This window comes from Lepisosteus oculatus, chromosome 3 (genome assembly GCF_040954835.1).
Source record: "Lepisosteus oculatus isolate fLepOcu1 chromosome 3, fLepOcu1.hap2, whole genome shotgun sequence".
Lineage (NCBI taxonomy): Eukaryota > Metazoa > Chordata > Actinopteri > Semionotiformes > Lepisosteidae > Lepisosteus > Lepisosteus oculatus.
Genome location: NC_090698.1, coordinates 28,164,675 through 28,186,813, shown reverse-complemented (window position 1 = coordinate 28,186,813; position 22,139 = coordinate 28,164,675). Strand labels below are relative to the sequence as shown.

The window sequence follows — 22,139 nt, the reverse complement described above, 5'->3', positions numbered from 1 at the left end:
AGTAGCCGTCTGTGACAACCACAGAGGAGGCAGACAAAAATGGACGTGGTCATGGTCACGCTTTGGTTAAGCTCCTGATCAGCAACAAATATACTGTATCAGCGTGTTGTCTCAAATGAAAGTAGAGGAAAGATACCCGACCATGCCATAAACAGAGATCGGACAATCTGTGCAGCTGATTCTGATGTCCAACTAAATCCCAAGATGCCAACCGTAGCCTGCAGCAGAATATTTGAAGAATCAAAACGTACCGTATAATACTGAAATTACTTGCGCTATATTATGGAAACTGCTGAATGTTCACATGGCCAAGCTGTTTGTGTGAAATCACTGTATTTGCATTGCACTTCTGAATTTCAAAATATAAAGCACTTAGTAGTAGACATGACAGAGCAAATGCTCAGTTGAAATAGTCATGGCATAGGAATGACATCTGCTTAAAGGACATCCAGTTCATCATCATTACACACAAAAACGCATCAAGAGGCTGGTTATATCAGCATAAACAATTGGATGCATTCTGAAAAGCATCAAGTAACTATTATTATATGTACTTGGTGCCTTTTCAAAGAAATGAACTTGTGGAGGCATTGCAATGTTAACACATGTAGCAAGAAGCAGACATGTTGGAGCTCTCACAGTATTGGTAACAGTTGAACAGAGAGATGTTATGTAGATAAATACCATGTATACTGTATGTTTATTGGTATGTGATCCATGTTTTACAGTACAATAGGGGGCTTGTGAAATATGAAACCACATCAATAGTGCTTTGATAAAACGGCCTCGTAGTCAGAACATTATTGCCAGCTGCCATAGTCAAGGCTGCCTGGGCAGCATAGAGTGAACATACTGTAATGTATTACATATGGTACATACTCTAATGTTTGTTGCCATAATTAGACAACGAAATTCTGTGTTGGGGTTAGAGCCATACAATTTAGTCCACACGTTGCATTTTCTAGATGTTCCATAGAACTGTTTTGTACATCTACATGCTGGAATTACTTTGATCATGATCTGGGATAATGGGAACTTCCATCATGCATTGGTAAGACAATACCACCCTGCTTCTCTTATTTCCACCCTATTAGGTGAATCTGTTTGGGCATGAAAGCGAGAAGCATGTAAACAGCACCCTCATGAGTAAACCAGACCAGGATGAAATGTGTGATGACATTCCACATCAGTTGTCCTATCCACATCAGTTGTCCTAATTAGCCATGAAAAATCCTTTGATCTTATGCTGAAGAAAGACTAAATAAAATCAGCTCAACATTCAACATCGTACCTTAACGTGTATATACCGTATAATAGTTTGAGCTATCATGCTTTTGTTTGAGGTAACTTAGATCACTGTGAGTATCCTGAGTTTATATTATGTGTGTTCAATTGAAATAGAAATACAAATACTTTCAGATTATTTTTGCTTCAAAGATTAAAATGAAATGGATCAAATGTCCCATCTTTTTTGGTGCTGTCATGTGCTTGTGAATGATGTATCTAAAAAAATTCACAACTAGCACTGTGCACTAGTAATATGTTTTTCACGTAGGGCATACTTGCTGGAAGTTGGGGATATTGTTTTGCACTCAGTTGTAAAAAAATTCAAACTTGCATAAAACTGGGGTTACACTGTACATGTGTGTATGTGTGGAGCAAAAATAAATGACCAATATACAGTAACATGAGAAACAATGAGCTTGAATAAGCAATTTGAAACATACTTTATGTATGTACATATGTTTTCTAGACAATGTAGGAAAGTAATATAAAACTAATTTAGAATAGAAATCAAGGAATGTTTAGTTAAAGCTGTAAAAAGCACTAGTAAGACATTAGTGTACATTTTTGGGCACAACAGAATAAATGTAATCGCTGCTTTGTAAACTGTCCAAAGAAGAGCAACCAGGTACATTCTGGTGTTCAAAGTAATGTCCTGCTTTTACAGGTTAAAAGAACTGAATGATTTTAGCCTTGAACAAAAAATACTACAAAGAGAATTCAAGTATTCCAAGTCCTCAAAGATTGACAGTTAAAGCATTCATGTCTTCAGTGAAACACAAACCAGACAACACAAGCAGAAACTAAGCGAAAGTGCTTTCAGTACCGAGATAAGTAGGTACAAAAGGATTTAGTAATCTGGCTGGTAAACTACCCAGCCATATTGTCTATGCTGATACCCTACCTGCCTTGTCTCAACAAACAGATCAATTGGACCCATTACCTACTAGCAACCAAATGAGTGAAGTGTGTACTGTTTATATACTTCCATCTCAAACAATTGCAAAGTTAGTTTTTGAACATTTTGTGGTGTTTTATTTGTTGACTGGGACCATATAACAAACGCACAAAACCTGAATCGACAGTCTACTGATCTATGCAATTTGGACCAGCCCACAGCTCATGAAGAATGAAAATAATTAGAATTAGAATAAAATGGTGCACAAAGCCATATTTAGTACCACAAGTTAAATGTGCATTAGGTACTGTATAATTCTTTATTCAATGCCAAACTGCCAATCTTGAGAACCACTTGAGACGCAAACTGTCAATTACAGAGACAGTTTTGTTACAATGGCCACATACAGGGCTTAATGCACATCTCTTGCAAATACTGTTTGACATCTGCTGATGACACTGTGGAAGACAGTTCTTTGATAATGATAGATAATCAATCCACTATCGTACAAGTGACATACTGTACGCAACATACTGTGATACTGTCATTGAATGGAAGACATGATAAACAATGGCCCTGTGTAAGAACACGTCAGACTGTAAATTCTATTGCAATACAGATTGAACAAAACAAAATAATGTTACATATGAAAATAATCATTTTCAATTTTCAACAGAGAATATAATTTTAAACTTCTTGCAAAATTATTATTTAAATGCTTCACCATTTTGCAGGAAACTACTTTTTCATTTTTATTAAGTTTATTGAACATGTGATTATTTGAAATAAGGACAAAAACAATTACATAATTCTCTCTTGCCACCTGTCTTATGTTTTTTCACTGCAGAGAGCTGCAGTGGAACCTGCCTTGTATACAATCCTTGTCATTTTCACCATTGTTTTTTAGCCTAGCGCTTATCAGTGAAAAAGCAGTTTCAGTGATACATTGCGCCAGTATTCCCTAAAAAGTAAAACATTAACTATTCCTACATACGTGCAGTAAGAAGAGGGGATATTTCTGTATAATAGAGAGCTGATAAGTACAAAATTTCAGATATACAGAGTAAACAAAGTTCTTCCTGAAACACACTGAAACAGACCGTGTCAACAGAAACGTTTATATTGTTTCAGAAATATAAACCTTTATTCAACCAGTTAAGTCCATTAAAAAATTTACAATTATGACTTGGGTACTCCCATTTAAAGACCAAAGCATGTTACCAGAGCAAATCAGAGTAAAGTGCTTTGCTAAAGGATAAAACAGCAGTGAACCACCCTGGACTTCAGCCACACAACCTTCCAGTTACAGACAAGTCCAGAACCTTAACTACTTCTCCACACTCCGTCAGTAGCCAGGTTATCATTCAATAAACATGATTTAACACCTCAGTCACGTCTGGTTAAAGCACAGCTGTAGTTCAAGTAATATGATGACTACTTGTGCCCCAGAGTAAACAAAATTACAGTAGACAAAGCACAATTTAATCAGAAGGATATTAGGAGGAACAAGATCACAAAAACGCTTCAGTTGGTCGTACAAGAACAAATATTTCCTGAAATCAAATTGTCTTTCCCAGGTAATGCATTCTTTGATGACCAAGCTGTCCTAACCCAATTTACCTTGCAGGGAATCCTAAAATAAGATGTTCACATTTTTAGAATACACTCTGCCAAACTCAGATTCTGCTTAACAAAACCAAAGAAACTTGCTTACAGCATGAGCACACCGAATGCAAATGCGTCATGCAATTAAATTGCTCAAGTGTTTCATTATAAATGATCTGTTATGAGTGATTTCATAAAATGTCATCTCATTACATCCCTAAGTCTCCCAATTGTTCTATTGAGAATAACTTTGTAATTCCAGCTTTTTCCCCAATGTTTCAAACTAGCTCTGAGAAGTCTAGTAACCATCTTTACACTGCCATACTGTAAAAAGGCAATCAAGAGAAGAAACATATTATCTTAATGATGTTTAAATCATCAGCATGTCTAGTCAGATTAACATGTTCAATACAATGAAACTGTTCTAATGCCACATTAAAACGCAGCAATCATTTTGTATTTTGACAAGCGCAAAAAGAGGAAGAAGGCTAGGTGTTTCCCAGTGTCTGTCCTAGGTGCTGACAAAACAAGAGGATCTGCACAGAAAATTAAATCAGAGCACTACAGCACAAAAAAAAACAGACAAATACATTGATACTGCATACTCCATACTATATACAATTCTCCAGAGAATTACCCAATTTCTATTACATTATACATAGAGGTCTCACACATTGCATCAGCATAACTAGGAGTACAGAATTACTTAAATAGAATACACTGCAATTAAAAGCTGAACTTCATTAGCTAAACTGGCCTAAATAAATAAACGTACAAGTGATTACGTTACTGAAAAAATTAAAAAAGAAATGAGGCAGGGGGCACAAACAGAACCCACAACCATTTTTTTCAAACTTCTCATTTTAAGTGTCATAACAATGGTGATGAACAAGAGCAGGCCATTGTGCCAACTTAGCTCTTTTGGTAGTGAGCTGCCAATTGAACCAAGGTGATCATCCAGAAGCTTCTTTCTTACTCCCATAAGCCTTGGGGTTAAGAAGTGCCTCCCAATCTCCGATTTAAACATACATCCACGCAGCTTCCACTCGTGTCCTCTAATTTGTGTTTCACCAACTGTTCCCGAGAATTCTGAACTCTGCTGGGAGATCTTCGTCAAAGCCTTTGACAATTTGAGAAGCTTCACTTCCTTCACCCTGTCAGAGGAGGAGGTTGTTTTAAATTCTTGAATGTGTGGCAGCTCTTTTTTGAAATTATTCTAGAACAGAAATATATTTATTGCTACATGGCAACCAAAATTGCACACAATATTCTAGAAGAGCCCTTAGTGCATTATGTAATGTTAAACATAATATCTCTTGATTTAATTTCTAAATGTTGACTAAATATTCTAGCAATTTTGATTAGATATCCCAGACTAGAAAATTGTCTTTTTTGTCTATCCAAAATTCAGATAATGTAAAGGGAAAGGAAATTAACAGACTTCACAAATATCTCAATATATAGCTTCTTTAATCCCTTCAGGTAATACAGTATTGAACAAATGGTGGCAGGAACAAAAATCACAGAAAACTGGATCAAGTTCATTTATCCCTGCAAGGTGTACTATGAGACAGAAAATCCATTTCAATTGATACAGTATGTAAACTACGACCAAGAGCTACAACCTCTATAGACAGGAGATGTGTATTAATCCAGAAATGAATCAATATTAATTTAAAAGGTTTATATCATAATTAACTCAGATGAACCATATTGCTTATTTAGAATACATCATGGATTTATAATACAGTATACTTCAACAGTCCATTTATACATACTGACACTTGTCTTAATAGTTTATTTACAAATGTGCTTGTGGTTTTTAATATTTAAAAGGATTTTCAGTTTCAAATTGGCTGTAACCAACAAAAAAAAACATTAGTTTATTCTTACAACTTCAAAAGCCTATTTTTTTTTAATTAACATCATTCACTCCTGTTGAACTTGAAAGACAGTCAACCACAGCAAATCCCTGTACTCTGTTAACCTGCATGGAGAGGAAACTCACAACTATGGCACCTGGATGTGACACATGCCAGATTGCCGACATCTTTCCTAAGACTGTGCGGATGGGTTTTTCTTCCAGACTTGCCAGTCCTGTTGCAGCACTGGTATAAAAATAGCCTCTGGCCACAGGAGCTACAGTAACATGAGTCTGCCCATTACTACTGGAGACTTCTCCCAGCAGGTGTTTGCCGAGTTAGATTTACAAAAAGAACATAAGTTACAAACTGGAGGAGACCAGGAACCTTACAGCCCTTGAGTCTTGGATTTGAGTCTGCCCTGGGGCATCCTCTGTGTAAAGTTTGCATGTTCTCTCCGTGGCTGTGTGGGTTATCGCCACGTGCTCAGGTGTCCTCCCAACATCCAACAGCATTCTGTGTACAGTAGGTTAACTGGAAACTCTAAATTACCCTCCCCTGCAGGTGTGTGTTTTGTTTTCCCTGCAATGGCCTGGCGTCTCATCCTTGGCGTGTCCTGCCTTAAACTCACTACCTGGATTAAGCTCTAACTCTCCGTAGCCCTGCATTGAACTAAACTGATTCTGAAGAGGATTACATCTATAGGTTGCTAACTAAATATTTGGGGATATGATTGATGAACAATACTAGACTAATCTCCAAACTTACTTTTTTGAAAAAGTTTTTTCAAAAGCAAAATTATCATGCCTGGTACCAACTTATATCACACTGTTACGAATAATCAATGGTAGGATCTCTGTATTGTTATATTGTTGCCCCATGGAAAGAAAAGCCTCCAAGAGAAACCTTTACACTGAAGCTCCTTACACTCATTACACACAGCAGACTGTACTGCTGAGAAGCAGCCGTGCAAGACTTAATTAAAATAAGACAGCAGGCTTAAAGGCAACCCTGCAGCATTTTCATTATGTGCTGTTTATTGATTAAACACAATTCATTAATTCAATCTGTACCTTTGTTTTGGTAGCAAAAGATGAAATATAAATCACCGCATATTACAATAAAAGACAATTGCGAAGTCAATTTCAAGAGAGACAGAGTGCGTTATTACTAAATTAAATGCTTTGTTAACCTGAGGTTCCCCAGTAGCTCCGTTGGCAGATCCACTCACTGGAAGGGCAGGATGAGTCCTGTAGTTCAGGAATCTGAAGTAAGAACCTGTCAGGAGATGGCCCTGCCCAAGAAGTAAATCGCAAGGCACACCAACACAGAACAGTGAGAAAGTGAGAAAACACAACACCTGCAAAGGGTATCTTTTTTTATTGGAAAGTGTTATAAAAAAAATAAAGGCAATAAGAACAGATTTTAGCAGTTTCCCAATTCTCTGATCTTTGATCAGTGGAACTACAGTACTGGTACACGCTATGCGTCACTCACAGGGATGGATAAAGTGGGTCACATCCCATATGTGATCTTCTGTGAGGAGAAGTGCTATAAAAATGTAAAGAACTATTGCATCATTTAAGAAAAGTAAATGCTGCTGGATACCACTGGAACCCACAAACACTACCCAATTTTGTTGTTCACATTCCTGGATTGTCTGATACAATTAGCAATAACCAGTGAATCCTCTTCTGTTCTTGGATGGTTTCTCAGAACAGTATTTAGTGCAACATGATAAATACTCCTTTAGCTATGATAATCTTAATTTGTAGTACTTACAAGATCTGACATGCAGGCTTGGCTCAGCACAAGGAAGGCAATCTGATGCCAGACCACTAGAATGATGAATTTGGTTATAACACTCCTGATACGTACAGGTCACCCCATAGAAATAAATCCTAGCACTGGTACTGTTTTGAGCAACATCACCTGCTGTACTTCACACAACCTGCAGTGGGCTATTGTATCCTCTCCACCACAAATGTCCTCTTTTAGGTATGAAATGCTGTTACACAACTAGGAAACAGAAGGCTTAGAACTGTATCTCACACTAAAGGCACTCATGGCCTCTACTTAGTGCTTTAAATGGAAATGCGTTCACTTTAACTAAAAATAGCCAGATGTAATTAATGGCAATGGTCAGGAAAGCAAAGACAGCAGTAAACCACTTTGAAATGGCAGACCGCAGGATCCTTATTTAATCAAGAATTAAATACTTTTTTTTTTATTTACGCACAAAGATTATTTATGAAAGTACAAACATAACTTGCCAGGCCGCTCAAACTTGGTAAACAGATCTCTGCAATGTCTGAGACTAAAATGTTTTTTTCCTGACCCCTTTCAAAATGAATCTCTTGTAGTGCACCAAATACAGCAATAAATAATTAAAACTCAATCACTGAATGATGCACGATTTTTAGGAAAAAAATGTAGTTAGCCTCATTTAAATTAATATCATAAATACATCTAATAAATGAAAACTGTTTTGTTTCTGATGTAATATATCCACGGAGACAAATTTACTCATTTACTAAACATCAAAACTGAACTAAGCAGATCAAAAAATACTTTTACATCACAGTTCTCTGAAACCAACACAAAACTGAGCATATTTTATTATTCTAATACCCTTTTTGAAAATGCAGTGAAAAACAAGATCATAAAGATAATATCCCCAATATCCTCCTGTTTCATTGTAGAAATAATATGAAAGGAAAGATACAAGAAAAAAAAATGTGACTCCAAGCTATGGTTCTGAAATGACACCTTCTAGTCCGTTACACTCCAACACAAAACACCCTATGTTTTAAACACACTATTCAAAACAAAATGCTATCTTCTGGTGACCAAACTCCAAAATAATCTGAAATTAAGCCATAAACAAAATTCTACTAGTCTTTGTGAGACTATTGACATTTGCTCTGTTAAGAATGTGAAACTAAGAGACTTAGACAAGAAATAACCCCGTGTCACTTTTCACAAGCAATTAACAAGAAATGCACTCAGCTCTTAGGAAAAAAAAAACATGAGGAAAAATATATTATGGTGGAGCCAGGAATTATATTTTATAAGGGAATTAATTCTGGTTGCTTTCTGCTTGTTGTGTGCTCAAGAAATAAGAAATGCAAACATGCAATGCAAAATTTATATAGAAATATTCAAAGAAAATGCTTACTAATGGGTATGCAGATCTTTAATCAGACTACAAGAATCTATTGCATATTTAATTAGGATGAATAGTTATTGAAAACCCAGGACACCACTCCACTTTGCATAATATTATGCTAGAGAAACTCAAATCCCTGGCTAGAGACTAGTATTCTAAACTTGATGCATTTACTCAAATACTACCATGATTAGTCAACTACATACTGTAAGGCTTTTACATTGCATAACCCCTCTCTATTGTCCTTATAGTGGGAAAAATTATTTCCCCTGAAAGCCATCAGCTCTTCACAGAATATTGGGGTTGAGAGAAAGGAATGTCAAAAGGAATTGGGAATTAAAAGCATATGGGAAGTGAGCTGTTATTTGTCAAATTTTTATTTATTTATATATTCACATATCCCTAAAGATATTCTGGAATTCCCGTATCTGTTTCTCAGGGTCCATTACATACCATATGGAGCACCTCATTGCATCTGTTCAACTTGCTTTCCCGATTTCTCTTCCACCAAAATCCCACACTTCTGTCAGAGGTTGGGGAGAATGTTTATGCTCAAAGTTAAAAAAATCATGTCTCTCAAACATTATCAACAGAACCTTTTACAATTTGGCCATTATTTGGATCAGTTAAGGACACCGGATTTCTATGGTAAAAGTGAAGATGCATTATCCTCCTAAAATGCCTCTAGTGGGATTTGAACTCTGTGCCCTGATACTCTCAATGGGAGATTGCTTCCTGTGTTAATCTAAATGATTACTGAAAAAAAAGCAGTAAAGAGAGCCAGACTCCTTTGTGGTTTAAACTGAATCCGCTAGCTGAAAAACATCCCAAGACTTGTGTGTCCCGATAGCTATCAAATAGAATTATTGTCATGTGAAAGAGTCGTCACTACAAGGACAAAGACAGAACTCATGAAACAAGGAAAAGCCCTACAATTTAGCACTGGTAAAGCTTTTCATAGGATGGCTAATGTTTTCAAAGTTTTTGCGTAGTTGTGTATTAAGTTTACTACACAAGGATTATTCAAGCACAACTTCTGCTGTTGCAGGCCACATGATCCGTGTGCATTGTACTATGCCCATATGTCCTTGGAAGAATTGAATCTACTGATATGACACAGATCATCCACACACCTAACTATAATGAATGAACAGGTTTCTCTTCAGTTGTTTTTTTTCCCCACACTGGGGAAGATGTAGGATGAAAGGCAGAAATTGTTGAAAAGGTAGAAATCTGAAAATTGAAGTGAACCCTTTTTAATTTTAAATAAAATCTATCTTTAAATAAAGGTAATTTGAAAAGACCTAAAATATGTATTGATGAATAATCAATATTTCCAGGAACATTGGCCAGTCTTATACATCAGAAAGTTGCTGAGAAGGATGTCGTCACAATCATGTGATAATGGCTCATGTCCTTTCTTGAGTATTACACAACCAAAAACAAAATCATACTTTCACATCCTTTTTCTACGAGTTTAATTAAATGTGGCGACTTCATTGTTTCACATTTTTTCTCAACAGATGGTTTTCCTGAAATATGTACTTCTGCTTTCTAATTGAAGTTTGTGTAGCATTTGGATTTAAACAGACATGCTTCACATTTTCTTTTATACAGTATGTTCAGATGATAGCAAAGGCTACAATTGCAACATTTAAGTCCAGATTCAGCAATAAATGAGCTTGATTAACCATTTTTTTACAAATAAATACTGAATAAAATCCCTCAATTTATGTCTGAATTAATTTAAGCTTTCACATTATCCAAGATAAAAATCACCAGACATAGGTCACTTTCCTTATAGTGGTCATTGGTCTCTCTTCTAAGAAGAAGGCTTTTCTCTCTTCTTGTTTATACCAGAGGAATTGAACCAAATGAACAAGGTCATGTTAAAAAATGAAGGGAATGTACACTGTTCTTGGATGGATAAGTGCATGAGCTCCTGTATTTGTGTCACAAAATGCATTAGCTAACAGTTCTGCCTTACAGCAAATACATTTAATAAATACTGTAGAAAACACTTTCAAGTTTCCAAATTTGCCAACTTACACAATGAAGAAGGAATTCAGGAAAACCTCATTTAATACTTATTATCTGAGTTGTCAGATTTTACTGCTTATTTGAGATTTGAAGCACATCCATTCCTTCAGTATAAATTTGTAATAAGTATAATACAAAATGTTTTTCAACAACTAATAGAAATGCTTTGTACAATAAAAGAAAACAAGCCTATTTGGTTGTATGCAAATCATATATGAAAATGATAGACAAAACATTCTGTTGCATGTGTAGAAGTTTCAATACTGCTTACCTGAGCTAACAATGTAAACAAACTCAGTCCACACTATGGAAAGACTCTGGCTCTTGATTCAGATTTTTCCCCACTCATTTAAAGATTTTCAGTGAGCACACACAGATAATTACACACATTTTCTACCTTTTACCAATTTTTGGAAAAAATGATTCACAAAATATTTACATGCAACATCAACAATTCTTTTGCATTCAATAGATGAATACAGAAAAGACTTAAACACTACAATGATATAGTTTCCCTTGTTGTAAATATATATTTCATGTGTACTGCTGGATAGCTAATTAATAAACGGCAAATAGATCAAAAGTCATACCTGTTGGAATTTATCAATTTCAAAACACATAGCCCGTGAAATCCCATTAAATATTATGATATAGACATAACTGAAGATCTTGGTGAAGCACCACATAATCTAGTCCATTTCCATTTAACTACTGTCCAATGCTTGTCAAGGTGTCTGAGTGAGACCTTTAAACCAGAACCAGGGTAAGACATTAATACAGTTTCTGCCTTGTACAATTCCACCCATCGCTCCACATTCTTACCTTACAGCCTTCAGAAGAAGCACAGCCAGGACTTGCAATGTTCCTGAGCAGTGCCATACCTGGTTTCAGATGGCCTCCTCTGGCTTAAAATAAGGCCAAGAAACCACAATTCACAGCAAGAAGCAGGAAAAGAATTTTAAAAAAATCATGGCATGACCACCCTGGCAGTAAGAAGAGACTTAAATGGATTTAAGATAATCTCCTTAACGCATAAGCCATTGAGTGACCCCGGACATCCCTTTTGGGAAACCCTGCTCTACCAAAATACAATGCCAGCTATTTAAGAATGTTCTAATGCTACACTCTTATCCTTTATTAATATTTTAAATGTGTAAGTTTTGCAGATACAAAAGGCTGAAGGTTTTTACCCTCTTTTTTTCATTCTCATTAATTTCAGACATTTACAGTAAAACATAAAAAAGATCCAAGATCACCAAAGCTTCAATAAATGTCTCTTGTCATTTTATAACTCCGATGCTTTCTTGCCTTTAACTATGTGAAACCATCTTTAGATTTTGGGAACTGAAGTTTTACATCCACTTAAAAAAATAATGTAAAAATAAAATGCATATACAATAAAAGGCAATGTCCAGAGACGATAGTAAATGTTCTACACTGAACACAAAGCTTTACATATCAGCCTTAAAGTTTCAATTCACATATGGTAAACTGTACATTACATTAATATATTGGTACATACAGCAGATCTGTTTTTCCATTAAGTGTTTCAGGATGTCCTCAAATAAATGAACATGGCTTAACATGATAAAATGCAAAACATTGACAAGAAAAGCATTACAAAAGGTTGACAGACATTTATTTCTGTATATTTTAATCTATTAAAATACAAAACGATACAAAATGCATCATAGTGAGGTTAAGAGTTGCTGCAAAAATGCCAACTATTGTGAACAGTATTTCACAATAGAAGAAAGTCCTTAATGTGATTTATCAAAAAAATCTCTGGAAAAAAAACTATACAAAATAATTAAATATTTCAGCCATCTATCAACTTTCAGATACACACAATGTAATTTAAAGCTCTCTGAACAGAATTCCATGATAACATGCTGTGTATGTGTACAGTGCAGTTTCTCCAGAAAATCCCAAATGAACATACCACAATCTAATTAAAGAAGACACTAAATGAGTTTATTTTGTGCTACAGTTTAATATCTATCTTGAAAATGGAAATGGACTAGATCTCATAATATTAAGCAAGCAGGGCATATTAGGATTAGGAACTAAGGAACATGTTGCTATGTGCAGCTGTCATACTGTAGGTAGCCACTTCAGATTAAGATGACTGGTGTACAAATTAACGATAAAACGATGCATTAGAACTGTACTCCAGTGAATAACATGGCTAAATGTTGAGTTACATTTGTGAGGTCTTTTTTTACAACGGCATTTTGAATTTCTGTAACAGAATACAAATATAATGTACTGTATAAATGAGTGGACATGAAATATATATACATAAAAAGGTGGTTGGTCACTCTTACAATTCATTATGTTGAGAAGATATTTTTAAGTTAATTTGCAAATTTAAAAACTACACATTTTTAACTAACAAACAAATCCAACCACTTGCATGTAATATTTGAAATCTTCCATTTTGATTGCAGTGATACTTTTACTTTAACCATTTGTTCCTTTATTACAAAATTAACTTTATTTAATCAGAACATACAAACAAATGGAATTAATATTAGATTTAAAAATGGCTGGTTTCCTGTGATAAATTTCCTGTAGGTACTTGGCTTCTTTGAAGACTTTATTGATAAGCTGCAGTACTGTAATTTTATTCCAGTGCAATTAAATCCTTTTCAACCAGTTCCATAATCAAATATCTTTTCTACAGAATGCTAGAACACCTTCCATTTTGGTTTTGTATTGAATCATTAAAAAGTAGATTTATCAAAGAAGAAAATTATACAAAATTGGGGGTAAAAATGAATGATTTTGCAGTTTCTGAACTCCAAAATTATACAGTCACAAAATTAGTTTTTTGATTTCTGACATTTCTCAGAAATGTATTAATCAGAAACAAAATACCAGACTCCCGTCTTTACATTCACAGACATCTGCAATTTTATGTATAATTTAAAAATCAATTCATGCTCATTACTTCATTGCTCCACTTTCTTTTGTAATATTTTGTGAATATAGGTAATTCTGCTTGAGCTGAGAGTGGTAAAATTACACAAAAAGAAAACCTTCATCCAAAATTAATCAGCATATTTTATATACTATGATAGCATAAAGGTTGTGCCAGCGTATCACAAAATAAATAAAAGTACTTTTTAATATAGTATTTCTTATCAGATTAGAAAAGAAAAAGCCTTTTAAAACCGTTTCTTCTGACTGGTGTAATACAGTATGTAAGTGACAGTTTCACTTTCAAATACAGTACAATTTTTAAACACTTTGCTTAAAACAATCAGAAATTACTATTAACTATGGATGTCTTTATATTTTGTGACTGTCTGTGCCAGGAATTTATAGCTGTAAGCAACTGTAGCTAACAATTTATGTATACATAATGGCTATAATCAAGCAGTAGAATTCAGCATTATAGCCACGTCACAGCACTGAGATTAGGCAGGATTAAAAAAGTCAATAGTCTCACACTGGGAAAATACGTGAAGTCAGAAATAAGAAAAGGTATACATGGATATACACCCATCCATCCATTTCTATCCTTTATATCCCATAAAGGGTCACAGGGGGCATTGGAGCCAAACCCAGCAAGCAATGGGTGCAAGGCAGTATACATCCTGGATGGGCCAGGTATATACCAATCTAACTTTAAAACCTCCAGCTTTTGAGTGATGAATTGGATTTGTGAGTAATGCTGCATAATGTGCTTAAGACGTGTCTTTTTTTTACTTTAATATGTTATATGACCAATAAATTATATATGGTAACTATGTCTTGTCACACCAAGTGTTCAAAAAAAATTTAGAAAGATTATGATATAAAAAATTGGCAAATGTTGCACTATGATAAACCAAAATCATGCATCTGTTCTTAGATTACCCTTTGTTTATTTTATAATTCGGGTTAAACTTAGTTTAACGGAGACCATTTAGTTAAAACAAACTGTCTTCATCTATACAGTACATGTTGGAAACACTTGGCTACTGGTATAACTAAAATAATAGACTTTAAAACAATAGATACCATGTCAACAGTGTACAATGTAATAGTAATACTTCATCTAGAATCCTATCTACTGTTGCTGTTACGGTGCAACAAAACCCATTCCGTTTTTGTAAATTGCTGCTCTGGAATCAATCCAAAGAAGAGCACTCAGATAAGTTGTGGGCCTCAAATGAATGTCCTGCTCTGACAGGATAAAGGAACTCAACCTTTTTAGTCTTGAACAGAGAAGATTGTGTGGGGATCTACTTCATGTATTCAAAACAAAGTCAACCATATGGTAGGTAGGTACAGTAGGTCCCTTTTCAGGCCACAAAGGCCCATGGGGGAATGGGGGCAAGGGCCACCATTTTTCTTGACCATCCAATACTGAAGGTGAAGGTGGAGGTTATGTGGTCAGCATCACACCCCGGCTTGCCTGTTACCCCCCAGAAGGATTAACCCCCAGTACTCACTTTGAAAGCAGGCTGAGGGGACCTGGGAACTGTCTGGAAGGAATTAGAGCAAGCTACATCGCTTGCCTCTACCTGGGATTTAACCCAGGACCTTCCAGTCAGGAGCTAGACGCCCTTGCCGTCTAAGCTACCACAGCTCCAAAGTCTACCATATGGGCTTCTTCAAAACCAACAGTGAAACATACAGTAAACCAGAGAACACAAGAAGTAACTACATGGAAGTGCATGAAAAGCTGAAAACAGGAGGAGCTTCTTTACACTCAGGGTTGTGGAAGTATGGAATAAACTGCTCAACCATATTTTACTAAAACCCTGGCTTCCTTTATGAAAAGCCTTCATGAGATTCTTAGGTCTTCAACTACTGAAAAAAGAGATAGCAGGGCCAAATAAACCATTCTTAAGTTCTTGCTTTTTGCAGGCTTTCATTCTGAAAGAACATTTCTATTACTTCATTTGTAAAAGTTTGCACCAGACACAGGCAACTTTTAATCAAATAAGTCAATAACCAAGTAAATTGGTTCAATGTAGCAACTGGACCATTAAACACCCACAAAAAAAGCTGAGCACACCATCAAGGACGCAACTAAACAGTACCATCTGAATAACTCTCATAAACAGTGCATGATAAGAAAGGCTTCCAGCCTAAGAGTCAAAGGCTTTTGACAGTTGCTACTATAAAATAAATTTCATTAAACTTTTTAAAACATATAATTGTAGTTAAAATAGTCTGCAAGAGTTTACAGTATGAGAAATACTGTAACTAAATTCTCCACACTACTTCCAATTGCAAATCTTGACCTAGCCCAACTATATCTCACAGTAAATTAGCCAAGGATATAGGAAAGAAAATGACATGCACAAACCACGTCTCTCAAAATGAAATTCCACAAAGGCCCCTAAGAAAGACTATTTAATTTTTTTAGAAAAGAACAATATGAGGGGGCAGATATTCATCAGGTCACAGCAGAAAGGATAAGGAAAACTGTGTCCTTTAAACCCAAAGGTGAAATGGTGGCTTAACTTTACTAATAAGACCATCTGCACACAACAAAGAATGCAAAACCAGAGGCCCATCAGTAGCTAAATGAAAATGAAATGACCTGTGTCCAGTTCTGCCACAGAGTCTGCAATAGTGCCCCAGTTAACCTTCACAACAGGCCTTAGAATTTTAAGTACTGCAATTTAATCAAATCACTTAATCTTCTTTGTTTTCCAAAGACAAATACTGTATACTGATATCATTAGTATATAACTGTCTATAACAGACAGTTATATATCTGTCTGTATATAACAAAGCTAGAGACCAGGAATATATATCTTTGCTCTTCTTGGAACTCTTTTTAAGGCTATATTTGTTGTGATTTGGTAACCAAAACTGAAAAGAAAATTCTAAAAGAGATCTTTCTAGTGCTTTGTAGCAGTTGGGCATAACTTCCCCTAGTAGTTCAAGTAGGTAGCTGCGTCAGCATGCTTAGGCTGCAAAGGAACAAGTAAAGGTTTATTCCATGCTGAAAATCGAAGAAAGAAAACGCAACATTTCGGCTGTGGAGCCTTCTTTAGGTGTGAGGCTCCACAGCCGAAACGTTGTTTATTCCATGCTGAAAATCGAAGAAAGAAAACACAACATTTCGGCTATTCGGCTCTTTAGGTGTGAGGCTCCACAGCATGGAATAAACCTTTACTTGTTCCATAACTTCCCCTATACTCTTATTCAACACATTTAGTGCTCTGTACCCAAACATATCTCTGGCTTCTGTATTCAACCAACTAGTGGAATTCAGTTTATTCGAGGAAAACCAGTGATAACCAGCCTATTTTACTTGGTTCAGTGTAATTTAATGGTTGTTTGTCCATTGTTTTGTTTTTTTGTGCTTTATTAAATTACACATTTGAGCTGCATCACCAGAAAACACATGAAGAACTACATTCATAGTACAGTATGGGTAAAGCCATATATCGTAGATATTTAATTCATACAGAAACCACCCTTGAGCTAGAAGGAGTATAGAAAGCTATCAGTCCCATCACATTGCATCATGCTTCCTGGGTAACAGGCTGCTTGGTGGCTTAATGATTTGTCAAAATGCAATACTGATCAACCTGTGTTTGAGGTAGAATTAAAGGGCACTAAAGGTCAGATTAAACAGTCAAGCCCACATTTGAGAAAGGAATGATTTATGGTGTTCGGAAAGCACTGTATTAACAATCACCCAAATTCATGTTTTCAGCTATCAATTTAGTTATTTACAGCTCTTAATCTCACACCACATGTTCCAAAGTACAGGTAATAAGACACGAAAAGAACAATGTGCACTTAAAAAAAATGTTTTCTTATCAGACCAAAACAATCACTGCTTTGGACTCCATCTAAACTATAATATTGTATACAATACCTTGACCTTTACGGGCTTGAGTGAAAATCTATAAAAAAATATAAGCTTGAGCTTTAGCTATGTCAAGGGTTTTTTTTTCCATTGATTCATTCATTGAAGTAATACTTGGAACCTTCTTTTGTTACCACCATCTGTGCTGTATGCAATCTGAACTGATGTCAGTGTATCTGGTAACAAGAATACCGAAAGGAAATAAAGATATAGTAATTTAGGTCAGCAAAGCAAGCGAGGAAGTCATTTGCAATAAATGTTACAAGCACTCCTGTAGTCAGTACAGTTACATCCAACAACAAAAGATATAATTTATAATACAGACTAATGTGATAAAATCAGAGAAATGTACAGGCAGAACTGTGGAAGATTTCTTTCTTTATTTGATATATTTCCAACATCCTGCCACGCTCACAAAGTGGATACTTGATCCTTTAGCTACTGTATTAGCAACTAAACAAGCTAGTTCTAAAGTAGCTATGGCCTGATTGTAACAGTTCTTATGTTCAAAGAGTCAGTCAATGGCTCACCTTGAATAGGCTGTATAGTAAAAGTTGACCATAACTTCATATTTGTACAGTATATACTGAGGTAGTAGTGCCATGTATCGGAAACATGTTCTTGTTATTTTTTGCAACACTTTGATCATCACTTCTTTTGCCTCTAATCTTAATCTCAAATTTTATAATCAGATTTAAAGATTAAACCTGCAACTGTACGGGACCTAGAGGATAACGCGTGGCCCCTTTGACAGCTCTCAATAGTATTCTCTTAAGTGCAAATGTCAATGATTCAAATCTCTGGTAAAAAATTCAACTGTAGTGAGCTACTACTCTTGGCTTAGAAATAACAGAACGAAGTTCCGATTTGCTCTTTTAAGAAAATGTTTCACTTAAGAGCCACCTGGCAGGATCAGGAAGAGAACCTATAGAATGTAATGCATATTCAAGAGGCTTAATATCTGTACCACTCACAGTACAATGATATACAATACAGTACAGGGTCAGAAGAGGTTGTGACTAGACCTCATTAGCTTCTACCTTCCCACTCTCAAGGGTGGCAGTAGAGGATAAAGCTGAAGTCATGCAATCCAAAATGTGAAGAGAAAAAACAAAACATTTATAGTTGCATTTTAAAGCCAACATCATACCTTTTTTTAAGTATTTCCAAAAAACAATTTTGAAATTCAGAGGATATTCCACATAATGTACAAAATACTAATTGGAGAACCAAAGCTTATCTCTAGAGCAAATTCTAATGGTACTAAAGATCTCCTAAAAAAAACCCTAAGAAGCCTAATGAAACATAAGTTTATAAAATATACATTTTGTAATGTATAAATGTTTTCTGCCAATTACATCTACACTTTTTTTAAAGAACTCAAACTTTTGAATGAAAAATAAACCCAGCTTTTCATTTAAATGGGTTTTAATATTCAAAAGCAATTTATCAGATGTAGTAAAGCAAAGAATAAGAACTGTTTTCATTGTTTGTGTTTTATGGTAAATTACAATTCTCTATGTTTGAGTAGACCTTCTATACTGTATGAAATAGCGCAAACCTGAAAACATGCTTGTGCCAGTTCATGTACAATATCATCTCAAGTGTGTATTGATGCATCTACTTAATTTACTGCATACAACAACATGGGGACATACAGTACCTGTCATTATCAGATCTTAGATTAGATTCCTATTTTTTGGTTGTTACAATTTTCTTTTGAAATTGGAAAACATAAGATGGACAAAAGAAAAAAGAAGATCTTTGTTTAGTGTGGCAAAGAGGCCCCACTAAACATAACTTATTCCACAGCTGAGCACACTGGAGAAACCATACAAAGAATCTTGGTGAACTGGATTTAGTAAAGGACAAAAGTATTTTTTCCCCCCTCATGATGAAAATCCATAATCACTGGCAAAATATTCTGGGATTAAGCGTATCACAGCAATCTGTCTATAGAGACTTGCATGATAAGAACACAAGGGAAAAGACAGACCCAGTACACCACTTGCTCTTTAAATATCTACTATACAATAACAATGCTGACTTTTGTGGTTAATATCCCAAAGGACAGAAATTCATCTGTTATGACAGGTGAACATATTCAGGGTATGGATCACTACTTATACATCACTAAACTGAAGAGGGTCTTCAACAGAAATTTTACTAAACCAAGGTGCTCTACCAATTGAACAAATCAACCACAACAACAAGGTGACAGTAGTTCAGTTCTCACCAATAAAAGATAAAAAAAAATGTCAAATCTGCTAGAATTATCTTTAAATGCTGAATTAAAGTAAACTTTAATGCTGCTTAAAAGGTATACCTAAGACATCGATCAATTCTGTACTAATAATACTAGACAGCTGGAATTTGTACAGTGACATTCATTGTTGATGACTACCCACATTCAGCAATGTTGTTTTAAAACATACACACAAACTTACAATTTTTGTAATCAATTAAGAAATACTGAATTTTGTAACTTTAAACCATTCGTTAATCCTAACAGCAATACACCTTTTCGAGGCGCTACGCTAACACCCCAGGTTTCTATAATATTACTTAAGTTCTTCGAATTCATAGAGCCAAAACGGACTTGCAAGTTTCCATAAAATAAGGAAAGCACAATTAACCGTTGCAAAATCTGCTTTGTTGTAATCTTGCACATACTGCCATGATTTACAGTATAGTCATCATGTTTTAGTGTGGGTATAGGCGATAGCAACTCTCTAACACTTGCTTAGTGACCTTAGTGATAAGACTACGGAGCTGGCAATGACTGAGCCTTAAGTTACTTAATATCCAATAAACCACAAACACAAAAACACCACTTATCTTGTGTTCCCTAGTAATAATAATAAACTTTATTTTATATAGCGCCTTTAAAGGTGGCTTCTCAAAGTAGGAGTAGGAGTGGTGTTTCGCTCATCTACCTAAATTAGGGGCTCGCTATTGTCATTAAATATCAGGTATATGAAAAGGGACTTAATTTAAAATTTTCACTTGCAGATAGCACGCAGCCTAGAACCCCTTAGGAAGTTAAACGGTGGAGAAAAGCGTTTTGTATGCGACAAGAACACCTACACCACTCCATACACCACCTGGTGATCAGTTGTAAATACCCCATCTAATAATGAAAGCGCTATTCCGTAAACACTGCAAGACATTTCACGGACTTTGAAACAGATATTTGTTTGATTCCGTTTGTTCTCAGTGTTATTTACTTCTTTCACTACAGTATTTGCATTGCTTTAGAAATCACAGCTCACCTGCCCAAGCCCCTCCCCACACACGCGAGACGATGCTAGAAAATAGCAAAGCACTTCTTTTGCACTAGTTTGTTCGCAGTTATAAAATATGCTAATTGCATATAAATTACCATTTCGTCTTCTTCTTCTTCGATGGGATCTTCCTTATTTCCAGAACCCCCGTTTCCCAAGCTCTTCCTCATTTCTCTTTTTTCGCTTTCCTTCCCGGTTCTGGCTTGCGATTCGGTGTCTGAACAAGAGTCGCTACAGCTACTGTTAACATCCTTATCATGTGTAGCATCAGGACAAACATGCTTCATTTCGCCTTCCGAAAGGGTATCCGAGTCCGAAGAGGTCTTGCTTTCATTGCTTTTACCAGTAGCGAACCTAACGCAAACTTTCCCGTCCATTGCTTAAAGAAGTGTCGTGCGGCTTGTTAATTCCGAGCACTGCATAGGCAACAGAAAAGTTGTTTTATTGTTTAACTGGGTCCACCCAGATAAGTGAACAGGCCTTGAAGGGTGCCGATTTCATTTTCAGCATTTCAGCGAGTATTCCACGCTCGCAGCAGGTATGTCCAGCTCATAACTTAGTTCAGTCACGGAGCAACAACATCTGATTAACTCTGGTCTGAGCAGCAGTGCCGCAGCTACTGTTTCAGATCTACTCTTATGAGTCTCCGCCCACGGGACTTGAGCGAGGAATCCTCGTAGAAACCCACAGGCAGCCTGCACAACAGTCAACAGGGAATAGGCACGCCAGCGTTAAAAAAGATTGCTGTTAAGACTTTCAAAGGCTGCTCTTAATTATTTTATCTACCAGTTGAACCGAACGTTAGAGCAATGTATTAAATAACCTTTAAGCCGAACGTATTCTAAATTAGAAGGTATATTCTCAAGTGAAAACTCTCCGCTCTTCAAAGAAATTAACACATGTTCTGTATGGTAAATTCTTCAAGTGCTGCAAAAACATCTGTGGCTTTCTGCGTTTGTGATTTTTAACCTATCTGATCATTATCACATTCTAATACAATAACTAGAATTTAAAATCTAGTAGACTTTAAAATCCTCATGCTCACCTACAAGGCTTTACATGGCTTGGCACCTCAATACCTGTCTGAACTTTTATCGCCCTACTCCCCACCTCGCAACCTCCGCTCTTCAAATTCTGCCCTCCTTACTGTCCCCCAAGCCCGTCTACATTG

General features: G+C 35.8%; 1 protein-coding gene across 8 annotated transcripts in view; it reads right to left on the bottom strand.

Annotated features, from left to right (window-relative positions):
- Window positions 1-21,590, bottom strand: part of mast4 (microtubule associated serine/threonine kinase family member 4) — a 193,720-nt gene extending 172,130 nt beyond the window's left edge. For 6 of the 8 annotated variants that reach the window (XM_069187095.1, XM_015337844.2, XM_015337852.2 and 3 more), the window contains exon 1: window positions 21,067-21,589. In XM_069187095.1, coding sequence (XP_069043196.1) covers window positions 21,067-21,345 — 279 coding nt within the window. In that variant the 5' untranslated portion in view covers window positions 21,346-21,589. Of the gene's footprint in view, window positions 1-21,066 lie in introns of all 8 variants that reach the window. The other 2 variants (XM_069187097.1, XM_069187098.1) reach the window with 1 other exon arrangement.
- Window positions 21,591-22,139: the final 549 nt, after the last annotated feature.